This window comes from Chinchilla lanigera, unplaced genomic scaffold (genome assembly GCF_000276665.1).
Source record: "Chinchilla lanigera isolate Chin_1 unplaced genomic scaffold, ChiLan1.0 scaffold00028, whole genome shotgun sequence".
Lineage (NCBI taxonomy): Eukaryota > Metazoa > Chordata > Mammalia > Rodentia > Chinchillidae > Chinchilla > Chinchilla lanigera.
Genome location: NW_004955429.1, coordinates 5,964,354 through 5,992,234, shown reverse-complemented (window position 1 = coordinate 5,992,234; position 27,881 = coordinate 5,964,354). Strand labels below are relative to the sequence as shown.

General features: G+C 40.2%; 1 protein-coding gene across 5 annotated transcripts in view; it reads left to right on the top strand.

Moving 5' to 3' along the window:
- The window catches only part of Armc3 (armadillo repeat containing 3), a 101,511-nt gene that overhangs the window by 58,456 nt on the left and 15,174 nt on the right, over positions 1–27,881 (top strand). For 2 of the 5 annotated variants that reach the window (XM_005386929.2, XM_013515512.1), the window contains exons 11-16: positions 10,240–10,489; positions 13,928–14,064; positions 15,233–15,401; positions 17,558–17,658; positions 18,337–18,432; positions 18,866–18,973. In XM_005386929.2, coding sequence (XP_005386986.2) covers positions 10,240–10,489; positions 13,928–14,064; positions 15,233–15,401; positions 17,558–17,658; positions 18,337–18,432; positions 18,866–18,973 — 861 coding nt within the window. Of the gene's footprint in view, positions 1–10,239; positions 10,490–13,927; positions 14,065–15,232; positions 15,402–17,557; positions 17,659–18,336; positions 18,433–18,865; positions 18,974–21,772; positions 22,905–27,881 lie in introns of those variants that run through there. The other 3 variants (XM_013515511.1, XM_005386930.2, XM_013515510.1) reach the window with 3 other exon arrangements.

The window sequence follows — 27,881 nt, the reverse complement described above, 5'->3', positions numbered from 1 at the left end:
AAAATTCTAACTGGTAGCATATATAATGGTCACTTTAAAAAACTGATTGATTGCGAAGCCACTGCCGAGCCTCTACAAAGCCGGAGACAAAGAGCTCTTCTCTGAGGACAGTCCTGCTATTGTGTGACCTGTGGCCAGAACCACACAAAGGAAATGAGCTGAATAAGGACTGCAGCCCACAGAGACTCCGGAAAGAGACAGAATGGCCCAAGGTTACATGGATATGTGCTGCAGTGCTTGGGGGAACTTTTGAACGTTTTCCTTGTATATGAATGCCTGTTATTTTGTATTGCTGGTATTTAGAAAATAATCTCTTTACAGGATTTCAGGGTGTAGCTCAGTGATATTATTGCATTTGCCCAACATATATAAGGCCCTGGGTCCTTCCTCAGCATGGAAAATAAATCAATAAAACTAATTTTAATGCCTACTGGAATTACTCATGGGCTATCATACCTAAGGTAGCCATAGAATTTGTAGGGAAAAATTTAAAAGTATCCCACATACAGAATTTTACATAGTGTATCAAAAGTCAGTACTTCATAGAGTGCTTCAGGAAAAGCCGGTACTGCGCTGTCCAGAGACCAAGCTCCTTAACTGTCCCCAGGGTTGTCAAGGAGGCCTGACCTACCCTTACCTCTTTGTTTGTTTGCTATCTCCTTTCTCACTACATGAAGTAGAGTTGGTGGTAGAAAGGTAACGTTCTTATATATTTATTTGTGCAGTTTCTTTCTCGTTTCTTTTAACTTTGGACTAATGCTTACCCCTTAGGACCACTCATCTTTTACTGTGCAGGGATAGCCCGGGTGCAGAGAATGATGTTCATTTTGAAGAAAAGAAAGAGGTCAATAAAAATAAAAGAATTCTCCTAAAAGTGGCAAAACGGCAAAGTTTCAGTCCCCCATCTCCATCCCTTTTGGAGCTTTTGGATCACTAGAGATGTGTACTTTCACCCTTTGAAAAATACATTTCTGCACCTTATCTAAATCGTAGTCCTAGGCCGATAGGCAGGGACTCCCTTGGAATAAATAAATAACCTTCTCCTTAGAACACTTTCTAGTAAAGAAACATTGGCCGTGGAAATCAGCCATGAAAGAGGCGAACTTGTATTTTAGACTTGACGTACAGGTTGAATTTAAGCTGTGTGGGTATTGTCTTTGTCACACAGGGGTTTTTGTTTTTGTTTTTGTTTTTTTTTTTTTCCCTAGGAGAAGGGACCCACGTCCTCACACTGCCCCCTGGCGGCGGCTCCGGAGGAGGGGGAGGGGCACAGGGTGATGCAAAGCTTGCTCTTGTAGTTTAATGCAACCCACACAGATTTAATTCGAAACACTCTCCGGTGTACCTAAAATAATATTTTAAAACATTATTAAAAGCTTGTGATCTAGACAGCATTTCACTGTGGAGCTTTTTAAAGCGATAGCGTTCTACCGCGGAATACGTGTTAACAGGTGCTGGTCCTTTCCAAATGTTCCCGCTGCAGTCAGATACTTTCATTTTACTGATGGCTGCATAGCTGCTGTGCTACCCGACCGGAGATGGTAAGTACACTGCATTTGAACTACGTTCTTTAACTACATTCTCATTGCCAGCGTAGCTTTTCTAGAGTTAACTGGATAGGAAAGATTGTTTGAAATTCCTATCTATGTAACTTCGTTGTAAAATTCTAGATCCTTTGAGTTAGCATGCTCACAATATGAGCATCTTGCCACATAAATGGAGGTACTTTTAGGAGGCTGAGTGTCGTATGGAGAATGATTCAACTTTTTTTTTTTTTTTATTAAAGATGATACTTCAAAGAGCTGAAAGTGTCTTTAGTACTTTAAACATTCTCTGAATTTAAGAGATAAAACAGACGGGAGAAGTCTTCATGGTACACTTATGAATTATTCCTGCATTTTTTCCATCCAAGTTTACTGAGTGGATGCTTGTCATTTCTCCCCTTAGAGCCTGGATTCTTCTCTTCCAGAATCTTGTGATTACACTGGTTATATTGGGTTGAAAACATCATACAGGATTTGAGAAACAAGTACAATGAAAAGCCAAATTTTGTAATAAAACCATTTGGTTCCGCATCCCCATTCCGTGTCAGTTGATGCCTACCCGACCTTGGCAAATAGCTTTAATTTGATTAGCTACTGGTTTTGGGAGGCTAGGTGAATCTCATAAAATGTTCAATTAGAAATTATCCATGCTGCTTTTATTACCTACAGAGCAAGGACTGATATTTGCACAGCATCATTTTACATTTTCTGGTACTCCTTCAGGTTTAATTTCTAGCATTACTGATTTTCAGAGGAAATTATCACACAATTTGGATATTTGTATAGTGTATGGCTCTTAATTTGAAGCAAGCTTTAGCCTACATAACTTTTTCTTTGTTCTTGACTTTTTATATTAATTTTCCATGGTTTTTCTTCACTCAAAAATGGTCCTGATTGCTGGTTGATTATACCTGCATGGAAAGACTTGGGGAGGGTTGCTAAGGAAACCGCCCCAGGTGTCAGCTTGCAGGTTTGGGATATTTAGTTGTCTCGCTGAAAACCCATCTGAAAATTTCATACACACACGCACATTTGAAAGGCATTATTTTCTCATGATCCAAAACTGTATTCCTATGGCTCATGAATATTAGATGATGATTATATTGATTGCTGGAATTTACGGGCCAGGTATTGAGCTAAGTACCCAAATGGACTATATCATTAAATCCTAAAAAAGTCCTATGGGGCAAGGACTGTCATTCTAATGGCCATTGTACAGATGAGGAAACTGAGGCACAGTATTTGTTCAAGGTTGCCAGAGCAGAAAGGACGCTCACACAGAAGCAGTCTGCCCTGCACAGCACCTAGTGCACTTGTTGGAGCTGGAATTCTTTGCATAAACATTAAGTTGTGTTTTTGTCTTTTTTTTTATTATTGGTATCGGGAACCGAACTCATGACCTCACGCTTGCCAGGCAGGCGCCATGCCACTGAGCCATATCCCCAGCCAGAGCTGGAATTCCTCATGTTCGCCCTTGCAGCTTCTCTCTTGCTTAACTAGTGCCTCTCAGACTCCAAAGCTACCCCCAAAATGTTCTGCTTTGCTTCAGGATAGCTTGGAATTCCTCCAGACTGGAAAGGCAAGGGCTCCTCCTACGCCAATAGACACCTTTGAAGATGTCTTTCTTTCCTTCCTCTTTCTTTCTTTTTTCTTCGGACCTTCCCTCTTTCTTCCTGTCTGAGCTCCTAGTCCCCCATCCCTCCTGGGCTCCTCTGTCTTCTGCTCCTCTTCATTTCTCATTCCCTGAGGAACGATAACCAAAGAAAGTAGAGCCTATTGTTTGTATTTTCCCCTGAAAGTACTATGCTTTTTAAAGCTTAAAAGTTTGATAACTGTGAAAGGCTAACAGAGTACAAGTCAGAAGACGGTGGTTTTAACCTTATGTCTCCCAGTTAACTTGCTTATGAGCAAGTCTGAGTTTTGATCTGAGTTTTATCTGACTTGGCATAGTAACAGGAATCCCGGTTATCCACTGTGTGTTGTGCTTCCAAGTCATTAACCCCAAAGCAGTACTAGATTTTGGAACTTCTGCTAGGGCATAGAGGTCACCCTTCTTTAAGACGTTTTATCATTTTATCTGAAAGGCGAAGGAAGATGTCAGCTACGAACTTAAGTTTCTTTTGTAATAATTTCACCTTTCCTTGGGAACTACGTGCTAGGCCCGGTGCTAGTGATGGGGACACAGTGGGGAAGGGCACAAAGGTTCCACGAAGCTCCTTTTGTCAAGCTTACCTGTGAGTCAGGGAGTGGGCAATACAGAGGTAGTGGCAGAAGATAGTTCCAGAAGTGACAGCAGTACAAATAAAACAAAACAGCACGGTGTCTGTCATAGGGAGGGGCACGACCCTGGGGTCTTGAAGGGGTCCTAAGGAATGGCATGGGGTTTATCAAGAAAGAGCTACTGTGTCTGGAAAAGGATATTTGAGCTGATGGGAATCAAATCAGCCCAGCTGGTCTGAGTGTAGCTCAGTGCTGGTTTTTATCTTGTCACAGGAGAGCATTCAGCAGCAGCATTTGGTTAAGCAGAATCAACAACATAGTACGGTACCTCTAATTATTTTGGGATTATGTCCCTTATCATCCACAGATATGTAAATAGGCCAATTTCCAGGCTAAGCAGAAACATTTGGTAACCGCAAAAGCCCTTTATTATGAATATTCTAACACCCTGACCATTGTTCCTATTTCATTAGGAGACAGGTCAGCCATGTGAAATGAAGAGAGTTGTTCTTTCCCTGTGGCAGGTACTTAATTACTGCAGGATGTCTAGCTTTTGAAACAGAAGGTACATGCAGGGCAGTAAAGAATTGTGATTGAACAGACAGGTCAATAAAGACTCTGTGTCACTCTGTGTAAGACAATTACATTTGATTTCCTCACACTTGGGTTGACTGCTTCGAAATCAGTAACAGAAACATGTGCCTTGTTTGTGAAAGCGCTAGGTTGGCATGTGCTTGTCTTTCTGCAGTTTTGTGGTTCTTTTAGAGAACCATGATGTCAGAGCAGCTGTGATAGGAAAGAGTACCCTGGAAGTCTCAAAACTCACACTGACCAAGGCACATCAGTACCATAGAGACAGCCTAGTTTTGCATATTTCTTAGTTTTGCATTTTTCTTATTTCATGTTGGGATGCAAAACACAGTTGTATCTGTGGCTGGATTTTACTTAAAGTCTCCATTTTAAGCATTTGCCTGCAGCTAGTTGTGATTCTTTCTCTTAACAGAAGACTCTTAGTCTTTAAGAGTATTTCTTTAAGAGGAGATGATTCTCTTGGCTATTTCTGCAAACCCTGGAGCTCAGCCAGAGCTTGGGCTCATGGATCCTAGCATCCCACAGCTGTGGGGCTGCACCCGGGGGAGGATCGTTGTTCTGGGCTTTGAAACTGCCAGTTTAGTCAACACACTGCACTTCTTGAATCATTATCTTTGTTGAAAAACTGGCTGGAAGTAGAGTCCTGTTCTCAAACTTCCCAGTTTGGCTGCAGTAACTGGGAAACTTGCTTGCAGGAACAGCCGTCGGTCCACCTTTGCAGACTTCCTGCGCCCCTGGAGGCGGGACAGTGCCACCCCTGAGCTGCTGCGGCACATGCACAGCTCCTGGCCACCGGTGGCCCGTCTGCCACCAATATGTCTTCCTCTGTGTGACAGAACTCAGGGAGACATAGGAAAAGTCTTGCTGGTGGGGACGGTTGTAATCACTGTTAACAAACAAGGCTCTGATTGCCAGTATTACCATCTGTTCCACTGGGTTCCACATATTACCCTGTATGTGGGCTCTGTCAAGCAGATTTGCATCCTGCCCAAGGTCACCCCCGATCCATGCAATCAGCCTTGCCAAACTGCAGCAAAGATCCAGTTCCAAGAGGTGCCAAAAGGGCCTCTCACTCCTAGGCACATAAAGGTTTCCTTCCCTCCCCTTGTGTTGATTTGAATTAAACTGTTGTGCTCTCAGAACTGGAGCTATGGATAAGACCCAAGTGTTGCTGCGAAGAAGTATATGCCAGGTGCAGGCATAGCACAGGCGATTGACCAGGAAGGAAATTGTGAGCCTCTGTGCAGGGGAAGGGATGCCTGAACACGTATCGAAGACCAAACTACACAGAGCTCCTCAGGCAGAGGTTGGGGGATAGAGAAGTGTGAGGGAGGCAGAGAACATTCGTGTAAAGGTACAAATGTGGTGTAGTACGGTGCATTTCAAGAAGCCATCAATTGGCGCCATTTGTGTAGCTGAGTTTCTCCTTAGTGATGTTCTGTTTTCATTATAGGTTTTAAGGACTTTTGTGAAAAACTTCTGAATTCTGTCTCATAATGAATGCTGTAAAATAATACTGAAAAATGTTTACATTTCTCTGATAGTGAGCATCTGTGCCAAAATATCGTTTAAGAAGGAATGTAGACATTTAGCAAAGACTCTTAAACTTGTGTTTAAAAAGACATACAAGGGATCATCAAAATATATTGTGAATGTTTAAAAATATAGTAAGAGACACGCTGCCATTACTCCCCCTCAACATACTCTCCCTCACTTCGAACACACTTATCCTATCATTTCTGCCACTTTCTGAAGCAGTTCTGGAAGCCTTCTTTCATGTGCTAACAAGATGTGAGCAAAACTACAGTGAATGCTACTGCCCAGTGCCGTCCAACAGAAAGGAAGGCTTGTAAAAGCATTACACTAAGTCCTTGTGTGGCTGTGGCACCTCGTGACTTGTGGCTTTTCCCTAAAGTCAAAATGACTATACAAGTTAATCAGTTTGAATAGATTCGGGACATTAAGGCAGATATTGACAGTGCTACTAAAGATACTCACGAAAGAGGACTTCCAGAACTGCTTCAGAAAGTGCAAGCAAGATGGGATAACTGTTCTAAATGAGGGGCAAGTATTTTGAGAGGGATGAATGGCAATATGCATTTTACTGTAACAAATGTTTTAAAATGCAAGTGTTTGCCATATTTTCCAATCACATCTCATAGTTTGGGGATCCAGAAATGCTTCCTGGAAGAGAAGACATTTGAGCAGAACTATGAAATATGAATGAGCATTATCCCAGGGATGGGGGATATCAGGAAGTGCAGAGCATATGGGGGTACACTGAGGTAAGAGAGCCTGGAAAAGTGAAGGTTGACTGCTGCCCAAAGCAGAGCCAGGAAGAGGCAGGAGGATGCCGGGTGCTCGGGAGGGAGGCAGGCTTGCTAATACAGTACCTGTAGGGCTGGGGTGAATCTAGGGGCTTTATTCTGAGCAATGGGAAACCATGAAGGTTTTAAGTAGGGAAACAATATATTTACATTTATAATTTTAAAAGATCACATAAAGTGTAAGCTAGAGAAAGGATTGGAGGGGAAGAAGATGTATCTGTAGATTAAAGATGCCCTTCAATATACAGTAAGTTTATGTCTTAATAAATCCATCATAAGTTAAAAATATCCTATGTCCAAAGTGCATTGACTACACCTAACTTACCAAGCATCATAGATTAGACATCAGGTATCGGGTATTTACCCTCCTGTTCACTTGCTTGGAGAGGAGCTGAGGGCTATTCTGTGCTCAGCAAGGTGACAGAGTTTTTATGGGGTATCACTAGCCAGGAAAAGATTCACATTCAAAATCTGAACTATGATTTCTATCTTGTGTGCATTAGCTTCGTACCATTGTAAAGTTGACAACTCATAAATCATAAGTCAGGGACTGCCTGTATTTATATCAACCTACCAGACAAGATGTTAGATTTGTCTATAAGGAAGAGAGCTGAGAAATAACAGAGGGGCAGGAAATACTCAGGACCTGATAATAGATCAGAGTCATGTGATGTTAAACGTCACCAAGTTATCCTGGGATAAGACAAATGTTTTTTAGTTTGTTTCTTTCAGTTTACATTTGAAACTCTTACTTGATACAACTCCAAGTAGAGAAAGCTAATGACAGTAAATATCAGAAAATATTTTTAAATTATTGTGACAGCATATAGCCTATAATTCTAAATTTTATAACAAAGCATTTTGACTTCTGTCCCCTTCATTTGGATAATGCTATGCTATTTGGAAAATTATAATGTGTTTCAAAAATATGACAGGCTTCAGCTGGCTGTGGTGGCACATCGCTGCAATCTCAGCACTCTGGGTGGTGGAGGCAGGAGGCTCACAAGTTTGAGCCACCCTGGGCACCCTGGATGATCTTAAAATTAGTGGCATCTTATCCCAAAATTTCAGAAACTATACTTTTTAAAGGGCTGGGATCTCAGTGCTAAGGCCCTGGGTTCAATCCCCACACTGGATTGAGGATGACATTTTTGCCTATGCCCGTGTGCCCTTGTTAGAGGCAGGGAAAAATCAAATATTTTGGGTTTGAAAGAAACAAAATTAATGCAATTCTTTCTTTCAAAAATATGTATTCTGCACTGTATTCCTGGAAATGAACTTAGTTTCTTAAGAATAATAGTTTGATTTTCCACTATAATAATTTCAGTTGTTCTTTTTACACTTAAAGAGATGTGCTGGGGATACAGCTCAGTGGCACAGCACTTGTCTGACAAATGCTAGGTCTTGAGTTTGATTTCCGGCACCAAAAAAAAAAAAAAAAAAAGAGATGCACACAGCAAACTAAGGACAGATATATATTTATAGTGTACATTCTTCTTCCCTGATGTGCATGTGTGATTTGTTTTTCTGTGCCAGCGTTATGCTCAATGTGATATCAACCAATGAAGTATCTTCCACCATGTGCTAGAATCTTTGGCATTTTAAACAACTAGATTTTTATCTACTTCCCTTTACTGTCTCCATAAAGAGCAAAGAAAAAACCAGATGTGTGGACCAGTGCACAGAAAGCCTTTAAACAGGAGAAAGAAGCTAAATCAGAGCAGAAAGATTCAGAGCTCAGGAGCACCTGATAGAAATTCCGGCATCTAGACCCAGTATGTCTTAGTATAGGAGAAACTAAAACAATGGTGTATGATCCTATTTACTCCTTTCCAAAAATTCCCTCATGCAGTTAAAAGACAAAGCTTTTGAGAATTTCCTGGTATCATTTAATTAAAACACTTCTGGATTCTATCATGGATGTCATAAACATACCTCAGTTGCTGCTCTTTCCTAACTCTTCAAAATGCTCTAAAAAAATGAACATTGTCAAAGGGGCAAAAAAACTATGATTACTTGACCAAGGAATCATGCATTTTGGGCAAAGCGTGTTTGTGGTGATTAAAAGATATAAGGTACTTGATTGAAGGAACTGACTGCATTAAGTACCTGAAAAATAAACCACAGGAACAAAATGATTTTTAAAAAGATTTAAGTATATATAAGTTAGAGAATATGTAGAATTCTGACTTCCGGTGGCTGAGGATGTTGATCAGCAGTAAACTGTGTACTTAGTGTATGCTAGGCTCTGCATTCAATCCCCAGAAGCCACATACCCCAAATCCTACTGGCATTTAAAAAATATTCAATGTTCCAACTGTAAAAAAATATGTGAGCAAAAATAGGAGCAGTTTTCAATGAACTTGTGGTAGTCTTCTTGCCTCAGCCTCCTGAGTGCTGGGGTTACAAGCATGCACTACCACCTTTAGCTTTAAATGGGTTTTTGACATATGGTTTTGGGTCTTACTTTAACAGGAGAATGCGCTATATATTTTATTGTTTGAACATCATCTATTTAAAGTAATTAAAAATATTAAACCTAATTCAAACATTTCTCACTCATTAAAAGACTCTAATTTTTATCTTTACTAGTTTATGAGCTTTTAAAGTGAGTAAAAGCAAAGACCATACTTAATGGTCTTTGCATACTAAAATAATGCAAACTTAAAATAACATGTACACTTTCTAATTGTGAAAAAATATTAAGATACTAATAGATTCTATAGTCTTTTATACTAGATATAGGGAATTTAAAAACTGAATATACATACATTATTAAAGTTATCTATTTATATCGGTATCATGAGTTTGGTCTTTGTTTAATCTGTAAAAGCAAAATTTACATGCAAAATAAATTGCTAGTTTCAACCATGGTAGCCTCTGCCTATAATTAACACCCTCAATTTTAAGAAAAAGGAACAGAAGCCAGAGAATTTTAACTTAAAACAGGAATTTCCTTGTTTGTTTATTTCTGATTAAGGTTTTATTTTCCTAACAAGAATAGTGTAATAGACTTTCTTTGAATAGGATTTCCCAGTCTTCGAAGCATCTCTGAGTAAAAAACTTAACAAAAATACTAGCATTTTAGGAGGCTGAGGCATGAGATCTGCGAATCTGAGTCCAACCTGGCGATTTTGTCAGACCTCATCTCAAAATTCAAAAAAGGGTTGGGGTTGTAGCTTAGTTCAAAGCCCTGGGTTCAATCCCCAGAATCATAAAATAAAATAAAATGAGATAAAGTAAAATAAAATAATTAACAGTTTTGATAGAGTTTCTAAAACAGTAGTTGTCATCTTTTTTCTATAACTAAAAGCGGTTGAAGTAGCAAAGGAGATTATGTCAATTCATTCACACCCGAAAAGTTCCCAGATTCCATTTAAATCACTAGTGCCCGCTTCTGGGTGCATGGCATGACAATCAGTTTCTAAAAACCTTATTTCTGTGCTTTTTTCTTTTTTGTTGTATAAACTCATTTGTGTGCTCCGAGGGGAATTTCTTGACCTCCAGTGAACCACCTGATCTCTCTTTTTTTTTTTTTTTTTTTATGCTGTTCTCAGTGCCACTGCTGAAGCCGAAGGCATCGAACCGTTAATAAACACCCTGTCCAGTAAACGAGATGGAGCCGTGGCCAACGCGGCCACCGTACTAACCAACTTGGCGCTGCAAGAGCCCCTGCGCGGGGCCATGCAGAGCCATGACCTCATGCAGGCTCTCATCGGCCCGCTGGGCTCAACCAACACCCTCGTGCAGAGCAAGGCAGCCCTTGCCGTGGCTGCCACGGCCTGTGACGTGGAGGCTCGCACAGAGGTGAGTTTCCTGGGCAACTGTTCCCTCCTGGGCAGGACCTACCGGTTTATTAATTTGAAATATTTTCAAATATTTGAACCTACCTGCCATTTAAGTCTGACAGAATTGTGACAATATTTTGGAAAACAAGCTAGTGTTTGTTAAAGCAAAGATGGAGAGAATACCCTAGCAACCCAGCGATTCTGTTCTTTGTATTTATATACCTAAGAGAATCTGTCACTCCTGAGCACCAGGAAACATTGTTTATGATACCTAACTAGAAATAAAGAGCTGGCCAACTCTTTATAGATAAATAATGGTGTATTCCTAAAATGGAGTCTCATGTCAGTGGAAATGAATGAACTGCAGCTCCAGAGAGCGGGGATGAATTTCACAAGCATCATGCTGAGTTAAAACAAGGTGTAGAAGAATATGTATTTGTGGTTCATTTATATAATGTAAACAGTATGCAAATCCAAGCTGTGTGTCATTTAGGCATACATACATATAAGTTAAAACTATAAGGAAAAGCAAGGTGATAATTAACCCCAAATACAAGAAAGTGGGTGCCTGAGGAGAATAAGAGAATGACTGAAGTTGGGAGAACTCAAAAATTGAAAGTCATATAAATGCACTATTTCTTAAGCTGAGCAGTAGACAAACAGGTGTGTCTTTTACTGCAATTCCTTATACTGTATACTCTTGTGCTTCTTTTATATTTTATGTGCTCAGAATGTAGAATTGAATTCTTGGAAAATTGATTATCTAAAAATCATCTTAGTTCTTGTAATGATTTTATTAAACTTTCATTAAAATTTGATATAAATGTACAAAGATCCTTTTTCTCCTGATTTTCTTATATTTACCTGTCACCATCACATGAGTTCAAACAGCCTAGGATTCTGTTCCTCTCTCCCAACAAAAGTAACAAAACTTAACATTTATTGATCACCTACTATGTACTAGACAGTGTATATGCTTGGAAGATGCACTTGAAATAAGTATGCTTATAATCCCCATTTTACAGATGAGGAAAAGAAGGTTTGGAGAAATAATGTTCGCAGAGTTGGTAAGTGGCAGATCAGGGTCATGAGAACAATCTAATTCCAGAGCCCAAGCTTAGCATTATGTTGCCTGCTCAGACAACCTATCTAATCTGTTATCTTCTCTGTTAGATATCTCTTCTACCTCCTTTCCTTGTTCCCACTGGCTCAGTTCATTTATACTTGCCCATTCAGGAAGTAAGAGAACCACCAGACATTTACCAAATACTATGTGCCAGGAATTATACTAGCCATCAGGAATGCAGTGGTAATAAAAGTGTCACAGTGAAATCTCCATGATCTTGCAGAGGTCTGTCTAGTTCTTGGAGTATTGCAGAAGACTCCGCTTTCTCTCCCCATACTGCTTCCAGATTGATCTTTCAAATGTGTGACCCTCATTATACCACTGCAAGTCCCCAATGGCTTGCCCTTGCCATAAGGTAAGAGTTAGGCTACTAGCGCCGTGGGCAAAGGTCCTTATTGATCTATACCTGCCTCCTTAAACAGCCCAAGCTCCAGCTCTTTGCAGGGGGAGCTCCACATCCCACAATGCCACACTCTGTATTGCCATCACAGTGTGCCATCCTCCCATTTATACCTCCTCAATTTCTCTGCATGGAAAGCCAGTCTACCTTTCATCCACCATACAGTCCTCTTTGTCTTTCAAAAACCCAGCTCAGGGGCTGAGGATGTAGCTCAGTGGTACACTACTTGCCTATTCTGCATGAGACCCTGGGCTTGACCCTCAAAATGCTCAAATTTTTAAAAATAGGCAACCTCGTGTGTCCCATGAGGCCTCTTTTGGTCCTCGAGCTTGACTGCATCCTCTGCACTCCAGCACTCCAGGGACATTACTGCCTTGGCTTTTTTTTGTTTTGTTTTACACATTTTACTGTTCTTGTATTAAGAACTAAAAGCTGCTTGAGACTTTAGGGAGAGGAACTGAGAGTTTTCTTCTCTATGCCCATGTCTTTAATATATACATGGTTCATAATGTGCACTTAATACTTGTTAAATGAACAAGGGAATGTGGAGGAATTAATGAACTAACTAGATCTTTCTCAAAAGGAACACATGTAATTAGGTTACTGTCTTGTACTACACGCAGAAATAAAGATGTCTGGCAGTTTGGCCAAGCATGGGGTGGTGAGTGAACTTTTCTGAGCTGCCCAAGTTACATGAGCTAACATGTGAGCCAGGCCAGGGTCCCTGCGCTGAGATGAATGACTGCGGGTGAAACATTGTCTATAAGGGTCTTGACTTTGGGTGCTATCTTTGATTCTAATGTTTGGTAGAATATTTTTTATCATCCAGCTCAAATTATACAGCATTGCATTTCAGATGTGAAACAAGTGCTCTGTCAGATTTTTTTCTGTTTGGAATAATTTGTACATGAGTAATTTCTTTTCATAATGTAATTAATATAGTCTCATCCAGTCCTTTTCTTGTTTATTTTTCTTCCCTAGTTCTGGAAGAAACAAAAAGACACTAGAAGGTTAGCTAAAAATGGACCTTTTTTTAGAGAATTGCCTCAGTATTGCTTTGACTGTCCTTCTGACCTGGTGTGCAGAGATGTGGGTGGTGCTTGCCTGTACTGATTTCTCCTACTCTAGCTGGAGGATTTACTAGTTTCCTATTGCTGCTGTAACAAAGTACTACCACTTGGTGGCTTATAACAATAAAAATCTATTAGCTCACAGTTTGAGAGGTCAAAAATCTGAAGAAAAGGGAGGGTGGTTTAAGAACTCAAAGTGTCAACAGGGCTGTGTTCCCTCTGGAGGCTTTCAAAAAAAATCCATTTCTTTGTTTTTGCAGCTCCTAGAAGATTGATATCCAGTCTTTGGCTCAGGATCCCTCTTTCTGTCTTGAGAGCATATCACTCCAATATCCACTTCCATCACATCTCCTTTTTGTGCTTCTGGCACTGCTGTCTTGCTTTCATAAGGATCTTGTCATTATATTCTACTATCCACTAGATAATCAAGAAAAATCTCCCAATCTCAAAATCCTTAATTTAGCCTCCTGTGAATATACCCTTACAGCAGAAAAGACCTCTTTGGGGGGTTGTTATTTGGTCTCCCTGAGAACCAAATAAACCTTCAGAAGCAGAGTACATTAGACAGAGCATGCCCTGTGTAGATAATGAGAAGACAGGCTCCTTCCCAGCCCCAACCCCTCTCCCGAAATCTTGATGAATTCCCGCTATGACTTTACTGGAGCCTCCTGTCATGGAAAACTTGGCTCCTGTCTTTCAAAGTGTGCACTAGATTTTTTCTACTGAACTTAATAAATCTAAATATGGACACATTCTAAAAGATTTTCACATAGTTTTGACCTTTCATCTAATGAGATTTTTTTAAAGCATAAATGTTTCTGCCCTACTTTCAATATATGAAATGTTGGTGACCCCTTCTAGCTAAGAAATCGAGGTGGGCTGGAGCCCCTGGTGGAGCTGCTGCACTCCAAGAATGATGAAGTCAGAAGGCACGCCAGCCAGGCCGTGATGGTCTGTGCCAACGATGAGCTGACAGCCGCTGAGCTGTCCAGGCTCGGGTGAGTGGATGCCATCCCCAGCTCAGATGAAGAGCCGAAGATGGAGAGTGTATACTGCACTCCCAAGGGGGCAGAGTGCTCAGGAGCTGAGCTGATCCACAGCATGGGCCTTCACTTTTGGGGAAACCACCTAGAGGCAGGGGGATCCTTCACCCACTCCCCCACCAAGGGTCCCCAGCTGCTCTTCACACAGTCATCTTTCATATATCTCTTTCCATTGCTTCATCTCGATAAATGTTTCCTTTTGAATTTTCTCTACCATTGTCGAACACAGACCTATCTATCTCTCCACTTCACAAGCAAGTCATGAATATCATCTGGATTTTTCCCTCCTTACCCATCTATACCTTTTCAGCAGGATTCTGTATGTAATCTCCTTCCCCCAATCTTTTCTCCTTACAAACAACAAATGAACTTCGCTAACCTTACTTTAGTATCAAGTGGGGTTTTATTTTGTTTGCCTTTGGTACCCATATGTAGGTTTACTCCATGAATATATACTAGTTAGCCAAAAAAGTTAGGGTCCAATCCAATATAATGAATTTTTCTAAAAGTGTCTGCTTGGTCATCTTTCCATTGCTATATCAAATAACTGAGGTCAGTCAGCTTACAAAGAGAAAAAAATTTATTTGGCTCACAGTTTTGGAGGTTTCAGTCCATGGTCAGGTAGCCAACCCCACTGCTTTTCCAGTCATGGTGAGGCAGTACATTGTCGCAGGGACCAAATGGCAAAGGAAGCCCTGCTTATCTCATAGAAGTCAGGACACACAGAGAGAGGAAAGGGCAGGGTCTCAATATCCAGTCAAGAGTGCACCCCCAGTGACCCTAGTTCCTCTTGGTAGGCCCACTCTTAAAGGTTCTACCACCTTCCAATAGTGCCAGAGGTTGGCAATCAATTTTTCAACACATGGGCCTTTGGAAGACCTTTTCCAAAGCATAGCAGTTTCCTTCACAACTGTTTGAATATGAGTTACTATGAGGCACATATGTTCTCACCAAGGGCTGATTTGTCTTCACAATTCTATCAGTATTACTTTACCTAGAAGGCTGGGGGAGGTGTTAGGCTTCCCAGGTCAATTCTTCATTTAAGGTCTTAAGTATATAAATGGGAACTCAATGTTGGATTGCTTGCGGAAAACAAACAAGGCTTTTTTGCTTTTATTGACAGGGCTTTGGATATCCTTGAGGAAATTAATCTATCAGTAAGTCGAAAAAATAAATTCAGTGAGGCAGCTTATAACAAATTGCTCAACAACAACCTTCCCCTGAAATACAGCCAGACTGGCTATTTGTCATCAAGTAACATAATTAGTGATGGATTCTATGATTATGGTCGGGTAAGTGGTTGTACTTATTAGTATTTTAGTCTATATATGATAATTTTTCCTTTAATCATGATGCCATTACATTGCCATTTTATACAGACTGCACAATTTATACTTGTACAGAAAGAAATTTGAAAATCAGCACTTTATCCTTAACTTTGTCTGGTTATAAGATTTTGCATTTTTGTACAATTTTCACTGGAATCTATTCATTTGTAGTTAAATCATCTTCCTCATGCCAGTCCCCAGCTTCAAATAAGATATAAAAGGAGCACTTTAAATTTGGAGCAATTTCAATTTCAACTTTATTTTGTAAATAGTACATTATATTACTTCTAGGGCTTAGTGTTAGTGATAAATTTTTCATTAATTATGATCTAATTGAAATTAACCCAGTTCTAATACTAGATTTTAAAATTTAATTGCAGAAAAATATTATTTTATTTAACTGCCTTTAGGATTTTGATTTTAACATATAATGTAACTCACTGTTATTGGTAAGAGAAACAGGAAGAAAAAAATTAAAATTTTAAGGACTTTTTGACATGGCTGCTTAAATCCACATTTTCTCCTTCTTTTGGAAACCAAAAGCAATGGCAGTCATGAGGAAAACTTTAAAACCCCAAAACTCCCATTTTGGGAAAAATTGAGAAACAGGTATGATTTTGAGACTTCAGAAAGTTTTGAAAGATTGCCAAAAGCCCTTATAATTAGGCAGAAACTGCAGGAGGAAAAAGGAGAAGAAGAAAAATAATCAGAACAGAAGTAGTCGTGGCAGATCTTAGAAAGCACTATCCACCATATACTTTCTGAGGCAAGAGAACTCAAAAGAGCAAAAGTTGAATGCATTGTTGGCCAGGCAGGTATAAAACTCAAGACTGGGCTGGGCCTGGCAGAAACTCCGTTGGACTGATTTTGTTGAAAGAGGCAGGATAGACAGGGCCATGAAAGAGTCCTGAAGCTGAGCTGTACTTGCAGGAAGGAGAAGATCACAGTAGCAGAGAATTTAAGAGACTTAGAATAATGAGAAACAGCTCACCCAAAACTTCACTGCCTCCGCTGCCAATATTGTACCCTGCAGCACCGTGTAACATACACAGGAGCCACCAAGAAACCCCTCCTAGAAGGCCAGCTCATTCCGTGATGAATAATTTCAAAAGAACTGACGCATCACTACAAAGACTGACAAACGTGCTAAATAATTTCACATGATAGAAATGAGAGATGTAGGGGTGTAAAGGAAGAAGAGCAGAGGCGAGTTAGGGCCCCCCCGCAATGCCGGGAAGTGTTGGGTTTGATGTTTGCCATTTTAAACGTGGAGGTCATGTGGCCTCAGGGAGAGGGTAACATCTGAGCAAAGCCTTGGAGGAGGTGAGTGACTTAGCCACGGGGCTATGTAGAAGAGTTCCCTAGGCAGGGGCAAGCAGCAGTGCAAAAGCCAGAAGGAGCACACATGCTTGGCCATTTCTGAGGATTAGCAAGGCCAGTGTAGCCAGAGCTGATGGACAGGGTGAGGCTAAACTGATCAGTCATGTGATTCTTGAAGACCCTGGGAAGAATGAAGCACAGACCTTTAATCAGAATCAAGTGGGAAACTGGGAGGGTCTGGGCAGAAGACTGATGGGATTGATCTTATTTTACAAAGGATCTCTTCTTATTATTCTAAAATCATCATGTAAGGTGTCTTACCTGGGAAAGGATCTAACTATCACTTAACTGGAGTGAGATCTCAGAAGTTACCCAGTCTAGCCCTCTTCTGCGAGGCTGGTAAAGCTGCCAGGACAGGACTTGTCCTACCTATTTTTATTCATCCTCAGAGAACTTGAAATAATCAGGTTCACTACTTACTTTTCCAGATGGTAAGTCCTCCCTAAGGTGCATAGACAGACTTGCAAACGCAAACACTTTCAGGAGCAAAGGTAATAACTACGGCGTGAAACAGGTGAGGTGACAGCAATAAAGGTTGCGGGGAACTGGAGGGCTATATTCTGCTGAAAAGCAAGAATGTCCACAACTTCATTTTCCTGGTTCTAATTTTACATTTGTATGTTGTATGCATGTAAGTGAATTAGACTCCTCAAACTGTCAAGAACATATGGCATCAGAATTCATTTCGAGCAATAGCACTCATGCAGAAAATACTTTTCAGTCCTTACCTTATCTTACAGATAAATCCTGGCACCAAACTTTTGCCACTGAAAGAGCTCTGCTTGCAAGAACCTGGTGATCAACGTGCTGTTCTCTTAATCAACAACAAAGCTGTTGATGTGTGAGTTTTTTGCAGAGTAGGAGATGCTGGGAAGTGTATTTTTGTTTTGTTTGTTTGTTTGTCTGTCAACGGGTATCTTTTTTTCCTGTATCTAACAACATTGTGAAAATGCAATGCACTGTACACAAACTCCTAGCCTGACATAGAATAATCATAACCATAACATGGAATAACCATAACAGTGGAATAACCACCACCACAAATCTAATGTGCACTGTCTCTCCCTTTGACTCTCTTACCAAATTCCAGATTTCTGAAGTTAGGACTCTAACCTTGGAGTAACCTAAGTGTAGAAAGGAGCAGACTGAGATAAATTATGTCCACTCGTCTGCAGAACCACATGCTGGAGTATAACTACCACCCACCATTTCTCTTTGAAATAAATAAATGGTCAGGGTAAAAATTAAAGCTTCAATATCCTGGAAAATGACCACATATATCTCTTTATCTATTATAATACCTATATATTACATTTTGTACAAATATCTCCTGTGCTAGCTTGTGAAAAGCTTTGTGACAATACCCCTTTTGTCTTTAACCTCTTCTTTAAGCTTTTAAAATTGTATGTTACTATTTAAATTCTGCTCCAACTATGACTTTCAGCAGAAAATTGTTTTAGAGTACAAAGCCGATATTGATGAGTGAGTTTTAATTTGTGCATAATTTATAACATTTTAGTTCTCAACCTACGGAAGATAAATCATCAGACATCAGTTATGGACGAAGTATTTCTTCTTCATCTTCATTAAGAAGAGCAAGTAAAGAAAAGACCAGGTAAGAAAATGTTCTATCTGTATACAAGTAACTCTCCCCTTAATCTGGAAGTGAATACATTTTTAGGTTCTAGAGTTTGGCAACTTGATTCTTATTCTTCGTCTAGTCATACAACTGCTTTTTAAATTGCTGCAGCAAAGATTTCTGGAAAAGTGGCGGGAAGTATAGATTTCAGGTTCTCCTGTCTGCTGTGGCCCTCCGGTGACATTGGCCCACATGACTATGGTGTCTGTGAGCGGATTTGGTTCCTTAGCTGTAGATGGAGCGATGCCCAGCCCCTTGCTTCCTCGTGGCAAAAGGAATTAAATCCTAGTGGAAGTGGAAGGGCTTTAGAAATTATAAAATGACTCACAAATGTAACCCTATTGTTGTTTCCCATATGATTGGAATTGGTTGTGGTTTTTCTCAAATGACAAAACGAAAAAAAAAATAGTTCTCGTTTTAGTACTGCATTTGGATCGCCCACAGAACTGAAATCAGAACCTACTTCGGGACGAAATACTGTTCTTAGCAAAAGTGCCACTAAAGAGAAAGGATCGAGGTAGGAAACGCGTGTTGTGTTCTAATTATAAATCACACCAAGTTTTAATTACCCAGCAAAGTTGGTGAAACAGGAGATGTGGCTTTTTTGGTTTTGCAGTGTTGAGGATGGAATCTAGGACCTCACGCTTGCTAGGCAAGTGTTGTAGTGCGAGCTGCCTCTTCCACCTCTAAAACTTCCTACTTAAAACCCACCTTAACAGCATCAGATAGCTCAGAGGAAGAGCACGGGCCTAGGATGGGCGAGGTCCTGGCTCTCACCCTGATTTTACTTCTGAACTATGTTGAACTAGACCAGATTCCAGAGCTGTAATTTAGAAGTGCCTTTAGTTGTGTCCCTTGCTGATTCTAAAATTTACCCAGAGATTTTCTTCTGACTCTGGGTGAGAATTGAGGTCACTGATCACTGATAGGAACTATAAAATCCAACAGTTGCTTTAATTCAAAAACAACAGTGACAACAGGCTCTAGTCTGTCTCTAAAGCTGAGCCCAGGGTGCATATCACCTTGAAGTGCAAGTTCCTGCCTCCCCAGCTCCTGCTTTTCACAGCTTTGTCCATCCTCACCTGTGTCCTGTCTCCTCTATTACCATGTTCTGGGAGTCTGAGAAGAGGGGAACAGGATTCAGTGTGTATTTGCTTGGGACAATTATAATGTTCATGTTTTTGTTTGTTTGTACTACTGGGGATTGAACCCAGGGCCTGTGCCCTGAGCTGCATCTGCAGTCCTTTTTTATTTTGGTACAAGGCCTTTCTAAGTCTCTAGATTACTCTTTGGTCCTGGTACACTTGAAACAGTCTTCCTTCTACCTGTTTACCTGTTTTTAAACATATCTCTTCTCCTGTGAGTGCACTCCTGGATCCTTGGAAAAGCTATTTGGACCTCCTGCCATAGTCAGTGACCCTTTAATTATTGTAGATGCAAGCCCTTAAGAGCCACCGAAGTACATATACCAAACATCTGCTCTGTATGCAAACATCTGCTCTGTATGCAACCTTGCCCTACACCTTGACCTTATCTCGTAAGGTGTAGGCTGAGGTTTGCTCTGATGTTCAGTCACCAGACTCTTTGGCCCTTAATTCTGATCACTGCTACAGGAAGCTCAGTTTCAGTGTATCCCAAACTCATTGTTTCTCCCAACTGCCAAACTTCCTCCTAGTCTGTTCCCTTACTGGTTAATGTTACTCCTGTTCTCAAGCAATTGCCAGGTCAAAGAACCATTGTAAAGTCCTCCTGCCCTGGTGCTCAATGAATCTCTCAGTCCTGACCACTCTATGGCTTAAATGTCTCTTAAATTGACTTCTTCCTGTTTCCATTGTAACTTCCCCAGCTCAGATCTTCATATTAGACCCCGTTCATGTAATCTCCTCCTTGTAAGACCTCCTGCCCCTCTTTTCTTGCAGTATTGGGAACAAAGCCAAGGCCTTGTGCATAGTAGGCAGTCTGCTACTCTTCCTGCCTTCTTACATAGCTTTCCGTAAATCCATTCGTGATCACCCCACCCTCGAGCTACCCCCTTGAGATGAAACTCTGCTCACAGTATTAGTGCACCTGGCCTGTTCTGCCAGGTACTCACTAACACCAATGATGGAAATGACCAGGTTTTACAAGCAAAAGTCTCCTTCCACCAAAGGTGTTCAAGCATGGGAACAAGAAAACAAGTCTCAAACCCACCCTTCCAAGGCTAGGTTTGGGAGAGATTTATGGGCTGAGGCGGGGAGAAAGGTGACTGGAGTTTAGGCAGTGCTGGTAGCCTATGCCTGTGCAAGCCAACCTCATCAGCTGTTCCTGTGGTGACTCACACACCACAGGTGTTATCTATACCTCGAACACTGGTGGTTTTTAAAGTCAGTTGAATGGTAGTAACTGAGAGCAGGTGAACCGGGTTCCGTTTAGAACAAGTGGCTAAAAGAGAATGAAGTAGCTTCAGTTTAGAGTTCAGGAACTAAGAGCATTTGGAGTGATTTAAGTGTAGAGGGTTTTTCAGGGTTTTGTTGGTTTTAATATTACTCTGCCTAAAACAATGGTTCCATATCATTGTCCAAATGAAGCCCAGACTCCGCCGGTGATCCCTGGAGTAGCTTTCCCTTCCTTGTGTAGGTGCCGACTCCTCTTCTTCCTTTGTTCATTATTTTGCTTTTGCAAAGCCTTTCCCAATCAGGTTAAAAATTTACTTCTTATCCACTCATTTGTGAATATGGATCTTTAAATCTTTATTTTCTACCTTTCTTGATGTATTGCTGAGCAGTTATAAAATCATGCATATTTATAGTACACAGTATGATGTTTAGGTAGACATTGTGAATTGTTCAAAATCAAGCTGATAAACAGCCACCACCTCACAGAGTTACATTTTTTAGTTTTTGTTCAGTGGTGAGGACACCTAAATATTACCTTTAGAAAATTTTCGTAGAGTACAGCATCATTATCATGTCATCTTGCAGAACATTAGATCTCATCTGCATAACTGAAACTCCTTTGTGAATTGATTCTCTCTTCTACGCAACCTGCGCTGACTGGTGTTGACTTATTTATTGGTCTTTCTTGCTACGCAAGGGGCTGCTTGATCCCGAGACCACACCTTTCTCATCCTTGTATTCATAGGACTTAGAATAGTATCAGGCACATTCCGGGCAGTAAGGAAATATTTATTGATTAAATATTCACAAATTATTGAATGTTGCTTATTGAAAGGTCTAGATGTTTGACTTCCTTGCAGTATGCCTGGGGGAATAAATATAACAAATGGTTATTATTTCTGCTTCAAACTGACTCAACTCAACTCTGCATATTTTTGCAGCTCCTTCTTCACTTAAAGATACATCCAGATGTCTCCCAACATCCAGGAAGCCTGAGGGCATCGGGGAGAGCACACAGACTTTGCATTCAGGCCCTCTTTTTCTTATGTGTGTAATGGAAATGGTGGCTCCCATCTCATAGAGCTGTGGTGAGAGGGAACGGGATGATGTGTGGAAATATTCCTAGCCCTGGACCATGGCCTGCGTGTGTGGGTTGCAGTTTCATCCTTTTCCCCTTCTCTGCCCTTGGTCTGCTGGAGGACTGATGCCCCTCATCCTGTTGTCCTGTTGACCAACCCTTCTTGTCACCCTTTGAGAACTTCAGGCTCCTGAGAATAGAGTAAAATATTTAATCTGGTAATGTCATTGAGAATGCTTCATTTTAACTAAAAGATTGAGAACTACTGACAAAGAATTTGACATCTAGAACCTCAAAGTGGCTGAATGTTTGGAAGGGCCAGAAGAGATGGGAAATAAATCAGATTATCTATGAGGTGGTGTAAGGCAAATGAGAGAAAGTCAAAGTATGGGTTTCTCACTTTTTCCTGATGAATATTATTACCATCTTGTGCATCAGGTAAAATACCTGTCAACTTAGGTGATGAACTCTCCTTGTTTTAGAGAGAATGCTCATTGTTTTATTATTTTTGCTTTTGAGGGGTATCCTGGCCTCGTTGGAAACACGCAGAGGTGAGGTGATTATTTCCTGTTACATGTTTGCCTGCCTGGGACTTCCTCAGACTTCAACATGTCTAATAGTCATCCTAAAGCTTTTCTTTATGAAGACCATTCTTCTCAGAATACACAGTACATGAGTTTATAATGCACACTTAAAGATTGATTGTTTTTTTGTCTCTTACTTTATGTCTTCCTTCCAGTCTGCTATTCTTTTAAGTCCCTTAGATATTTACAACATATGCATTGACATTTCTGCTACTCACACATCTTGATCTCCATGATAATGAGCTCCTAAACATTTGTATTTTTAAATAATTTTCCTCTTTCTACACATGCCTTAGCTGTTGTTTTTTCCTTCTCCCAAACATTGATTAGCCACAAAAGTCTTCCAGTAACAAGTATTGTCTCTTAATAATATTTAAATATCTGATTGTCTTTTTTTTTCTGGTACCAGGAATCGAACTCACAACCTTACACTTGCCAGGCAGGCGCTGTGCCACTGAGCTGAATCTCCAGCCCTCTGATTGCCTTTTGCTCTTGAATTTATTTCTTTATTCAATAAATAAATACTCTGTGCCCACTATGAGCCTGGAATTACTCCAGTGTTGGAGATATAGCAGGGAACAGAAACCTCTGCTGCCATAGCATTTACACCCTAGTAGACACACACACATGCACGCGCGCGCACACACACACACACACACACACGCAATCTACCCAGAACAAATCCTCTCTCTACTTGGAACAGTAACCTCTTCTCATGCTTCTGGGATAGATTGGATGGAATAGGATGCCCAACTGGAATAGATTTCTTTCAACATTGAATTCCTTATCTTTATCATTTATGTGGAATTTATTGAATTCTGTCTGGTACTGATTATGTTCTGCATACCAAGATTTTCCTGCTTTAGATAAAACCCTGAGTGGGCTGGGTTCATGCGCTGTATTTCTCCCATCAGCCTTGCCCTATAATGTATGTATTTAACTGTGTGATAGTATCAGAAAGAAGCAAGTGATTAAACTTTGAAAATGTCAAAACACAATTTGGAGCTGCATAAATATTCTATTTACTTGCCCTCCTGTTCATCTACCTATGAACATAGGAAAATATCCTTAGAGAGGTGGATCCCACACAAATCCAGGATTTCTGGGAGCAGTTTCGCTAACCCCTGTGCAGGAAAGGTAGAAGTTCTGCTGTCTTCAGTCCTAAACTAACGCTCTTTCTGAGGACTCATTTCTACAGGAGTTAGTTTTGTAATTTCCAAGTGTTTGTTCCACATTTATTTACAAGTAAAATATATTTAGTTATTGAAGCCCTTATAAACACAACTTGGCAACCTTCATGAGAAAAATTTGAAGGTACTGCTATTGGACTGGAGATGTAACGTAGTGGAAGACCACTTGCCTAACATGTGCAGAACCCTGGGTCCAGTCTGAGCTCTGAAGAAAAACCAAAACACATACAACAGGAAACTTACGGTTCTAGAGTCACAATAAATTATCTCTTTTGTATCACTCAATAGGATTGCCCTCTGGAGGTGTGTTGGATATCATTTCCTACATGCCAGGTAGCTCTTGCTTCTTCATGCAGCGTGTTCTATGAGAAATGCTCCCACTTCTGTTTCACAGGTGGCTCTGAATAATCATAGGAATTGAACTCTCCTGATTTAGAAAGCTTCCTCGCAATTTTAGAATACAGGGGAATCTACCTGTGCTTTCTGCATCCTCCTTCCCTATTCTGGGTATTGTCCTAGACCCTTTGTACTGAGCTACATCTCTGCTCTGGGGACTTCTCCCTTCATGCAGTGGAGCTGGGGTGTGAGGTCTTGGAGTCCACCGAAATGGCCAGCCTCCCTGGAACTTAGGGTCTCCTTTCACTCATTCTTAGACCTGTTGCCCACTTTCAGAGGGGCGCCTGGCTTCACTGTCTGTCCACCCTGTACTGGCTGAGCCACCTGGGAGTCCCTCAGGAAACACGTGTGATTAGGAAATGTCTGATGAGAGGAAAGGGCAGATAAGACATTGGGCATTAGCCCCAGAGGTATTATAACAAAGTGATGATTATATATTGAAAATATTTGTTTGGGATGAGCTATGTGGAGGAGGGGTACGTGGCAAGATCTGGACTGTAGCCAGTCAAGTCACACCATCCAGGTGCCCAGGGTTAGCCACAGGAACTGAATAAAGATCTTGGTCTCCATCTAATATAGTTGTGTGAAAGTAAAATTGTAACTTTCATGAAAACATGAAATGAATACATGGCAGAGTTTATTTTACTTTTTAAAAGTTAATGTGCCATAAAGTTGACTTTTGTCTACAATTCTGTCAGTTGTAGCAGAAGTGGAGGTTTGCATAATTCATAATCAGGATGCAAAACAAGTTCTATCACCCCAGAACCCTAACCACTGGTATTCTTGGATCTGTCTCCAACACTACAGTCCTTTATAGAATGCCCTTTGAATGGGATCGTGTAGTCTGAGACTTTGAGATTGATGCTTTACACCCAGCATAATGCCTCTGAGACTCTGCAAAAGTGTTTTGTTTGTTTCATATAGTTTATCTTTCTGTTCTCAAGAAGTATTGCATCGCTTGGCCGTAGCTTAGTGTATCTAGTCACTCGATGAAGGATATTTGAGTAATTTCATATATATATGTATATAATTTTTTTTTTAGATGGGAATCTCATCATGTAGTTCAGGTTGGCCTTGAACTCACTATATAACCCAGGTTAGCCTCAATCTCACAGCAATCCTGCCTCAGCCTCCCAAATGCCGGGATTACAGGTGTGCATCACTTCACCCAACTTTAGTCTTTGATGATTATAAATAGATCTGCTATAAACACTTATGTACAGCTTTTCTGTGAAGGTGAGTTTTCATTGCTCTGAGGCAAATACTTGGGAATGAGATTTATACATTATACGTTCACTATCTATCTAACGTTATAATACATTAACAAACTTTTCCATGGAAACAGTAGTATTTTGCATTCTCACCAGTATATGAGAGTTCCAGGTATTCCACAGCCTTGTAACACTTGGGATTGTCAGTATAGGGTTGTGGGGATTTTTGCCATTTTAATATGTAAATAGTGATAGCGCATCCTGGTTTTAATTTATGTTTCCCTAATCACTAATGAATGTTGAACATGTTTTTTTTCACGTGCTTATTTTCTATCCTTCTATCTTCTTTCATGAGATATCTATTCAGGTCTTTTGCTCACTTTTTAAAATTGAGTTGTTTGTTTTCTTTCTTACATATTTGGATATGAATGCCTTGCTGGATATGTGGTTTGTAAATATTTTCTTAGTCTTGGCTTTTTGTTCTCTTTAAAATCTCTTTATCTAACTCTAAATCAAGATTTCTTCCTTTTTTTTTTTTTTTTTTTTGGTTTTTCTCTGGTACCGGGAGCTGAACTCACAACCTTGCGCATGCCAAGCAGGTGCTTTTGCCGCTGAGCTAAATCCCCAGCCCCTGATTTCTTCCATTTTTTAATCTAAAAATTAGATGCTTTTAGGTTTTACATTTAGATCTAGCATTGCAGTTTATTTAATTTTTGCAAAAGATAGGAGGCTTAAATTGAAGTCCAGATTCTATATGGATGTCCAATCACTTGCTGAAAAGCAACTTTTCTCCTTTGAATTTTCTTCGCACCTTTGTCAATAATCACTTGGTAGCTTTCTAGACCAGTGGCTTGGGTTTGGCCATAATCCCCAAAGGAATAGCCCCAAATGCCATTATCTCAAATGTGGAAATTCCAAAAGACCCAAATCCCCAAAATATAGTCATGGAGAAATAATTTTAAGGGCATTTAGTTAGATTTTAAGAGGATTTATTTGAAAAACATATAAAAATGCACAGGACATTTCATAGGCCACTTTTCATAATAAAATGGGCAATAACTTTCTTGGTTACTTTCTTGTTGCTGGGACAAAATACCTAACACCCACAAATTAAAGGAGGAGAGGTTTATTTGAGCTCACAGTCTGTAGAGGTTTCAGTCCATAGTCACTGGCTCCAAAGCAGGGCAGCATGGCAGAGGAGAAACAGCCCATACCATGGCAGCAGGAAGCAGCAAAGCATCAAGGGAGGTGGAATATATATACACACCCTTCCAGACCATTCCCATAGTGACCCACCTGTTCCCAACAGGCTTCACCTCCCAATATCACACCCTGCTATAACCTATCAGTGGACTAATCCAGTATCACACATCCATGACTCAGTCACTTCCCCAAATCCCTGCCTATGAGCACATAAGGCTTTAGAGGGACATCTAGATATAAGCTGTATCAATAATATATATATTTTTTGCAAGCATAAACAAATGTTGACAGTTACACAGTTATACAGGTATACTGCTGACAGTTACACAGGTATAACAACTACAAGCAGATAAACTGTATTCATAAAGAAACGGATCAAAAGGTGAAATATACAAACATATATTATTGTGGTTATTGTGGTTAGTAATTGTATGTAGCCAGCTTTATATTTGCAATGGCAGTCATCTGAAACTCCAAGATAGATAACCAAAATGTTTTGTTGAGATCAACCAATAATCCTCCTTTTATGTCACATTCATTAAAAGAACCAGCAGCTCCAGAAATTTTACCTTTCATGGATGCAAATGTGCAAAAAGACATCTTTTTGTTTGTTGCAGAAGTTACATTTGTTACAACGGTGACTTGGAAGTAAAGGGAGAGAAAGGACGGGGTGGTGGCCCAATATCCCATCCCAAGACCTCCCACCCCCCCATCTTCAAAGTTCCCCTGCTCTACAGTAATGTAGGCTGGAGACCAAGGCTTTGGGGAACATCCAAAATCCTAATTATAGCAGAAATGTATTTACTGAACATTGCATTAGAAAAACAAAGAAGGTCACAAATGAATAATCTAAGCTCCTACCTCAAGAAGCTAAAAAGAAGAAAACAAACCTGACACAAACATCAGGAAAGATATAATAAAGATCAGAAATTAATGAAACTGGAAATAAAAACAAAATCAATGAAATGAAAAACTATTTCTTAAAAAATACTTACTCTTAAAGGGTCAGTAATATCAGCAAACCTCCAGCAAAGTGGACAATTACTAAAAGAAGATATAAATTGTCAATATCAGAGGAAAGAAGGATTTATCACTACAAGTAGCCCACACCCTAAAGGACAATAAAGGAATGCTACAAACACCTCTTTTCAGCAATTGAGATGCAATAGGTCAATTCATCACAAACTACATGTTATGAAAATTCATCAAAGATGAAGTAGATAACCTGAACAGTCCTGTAGCTATGAAGTACATTTAATTCATAAAAACAATTGAGAAATCACCAGCAGAGTAAAAGGAAAACCCACAAACTGGGAAAAAATTTTAGCTGACTGTCCCTCAGACAAAGGGCTTCTATCTAGAACATATAAAAATTAAAAAATATCAGC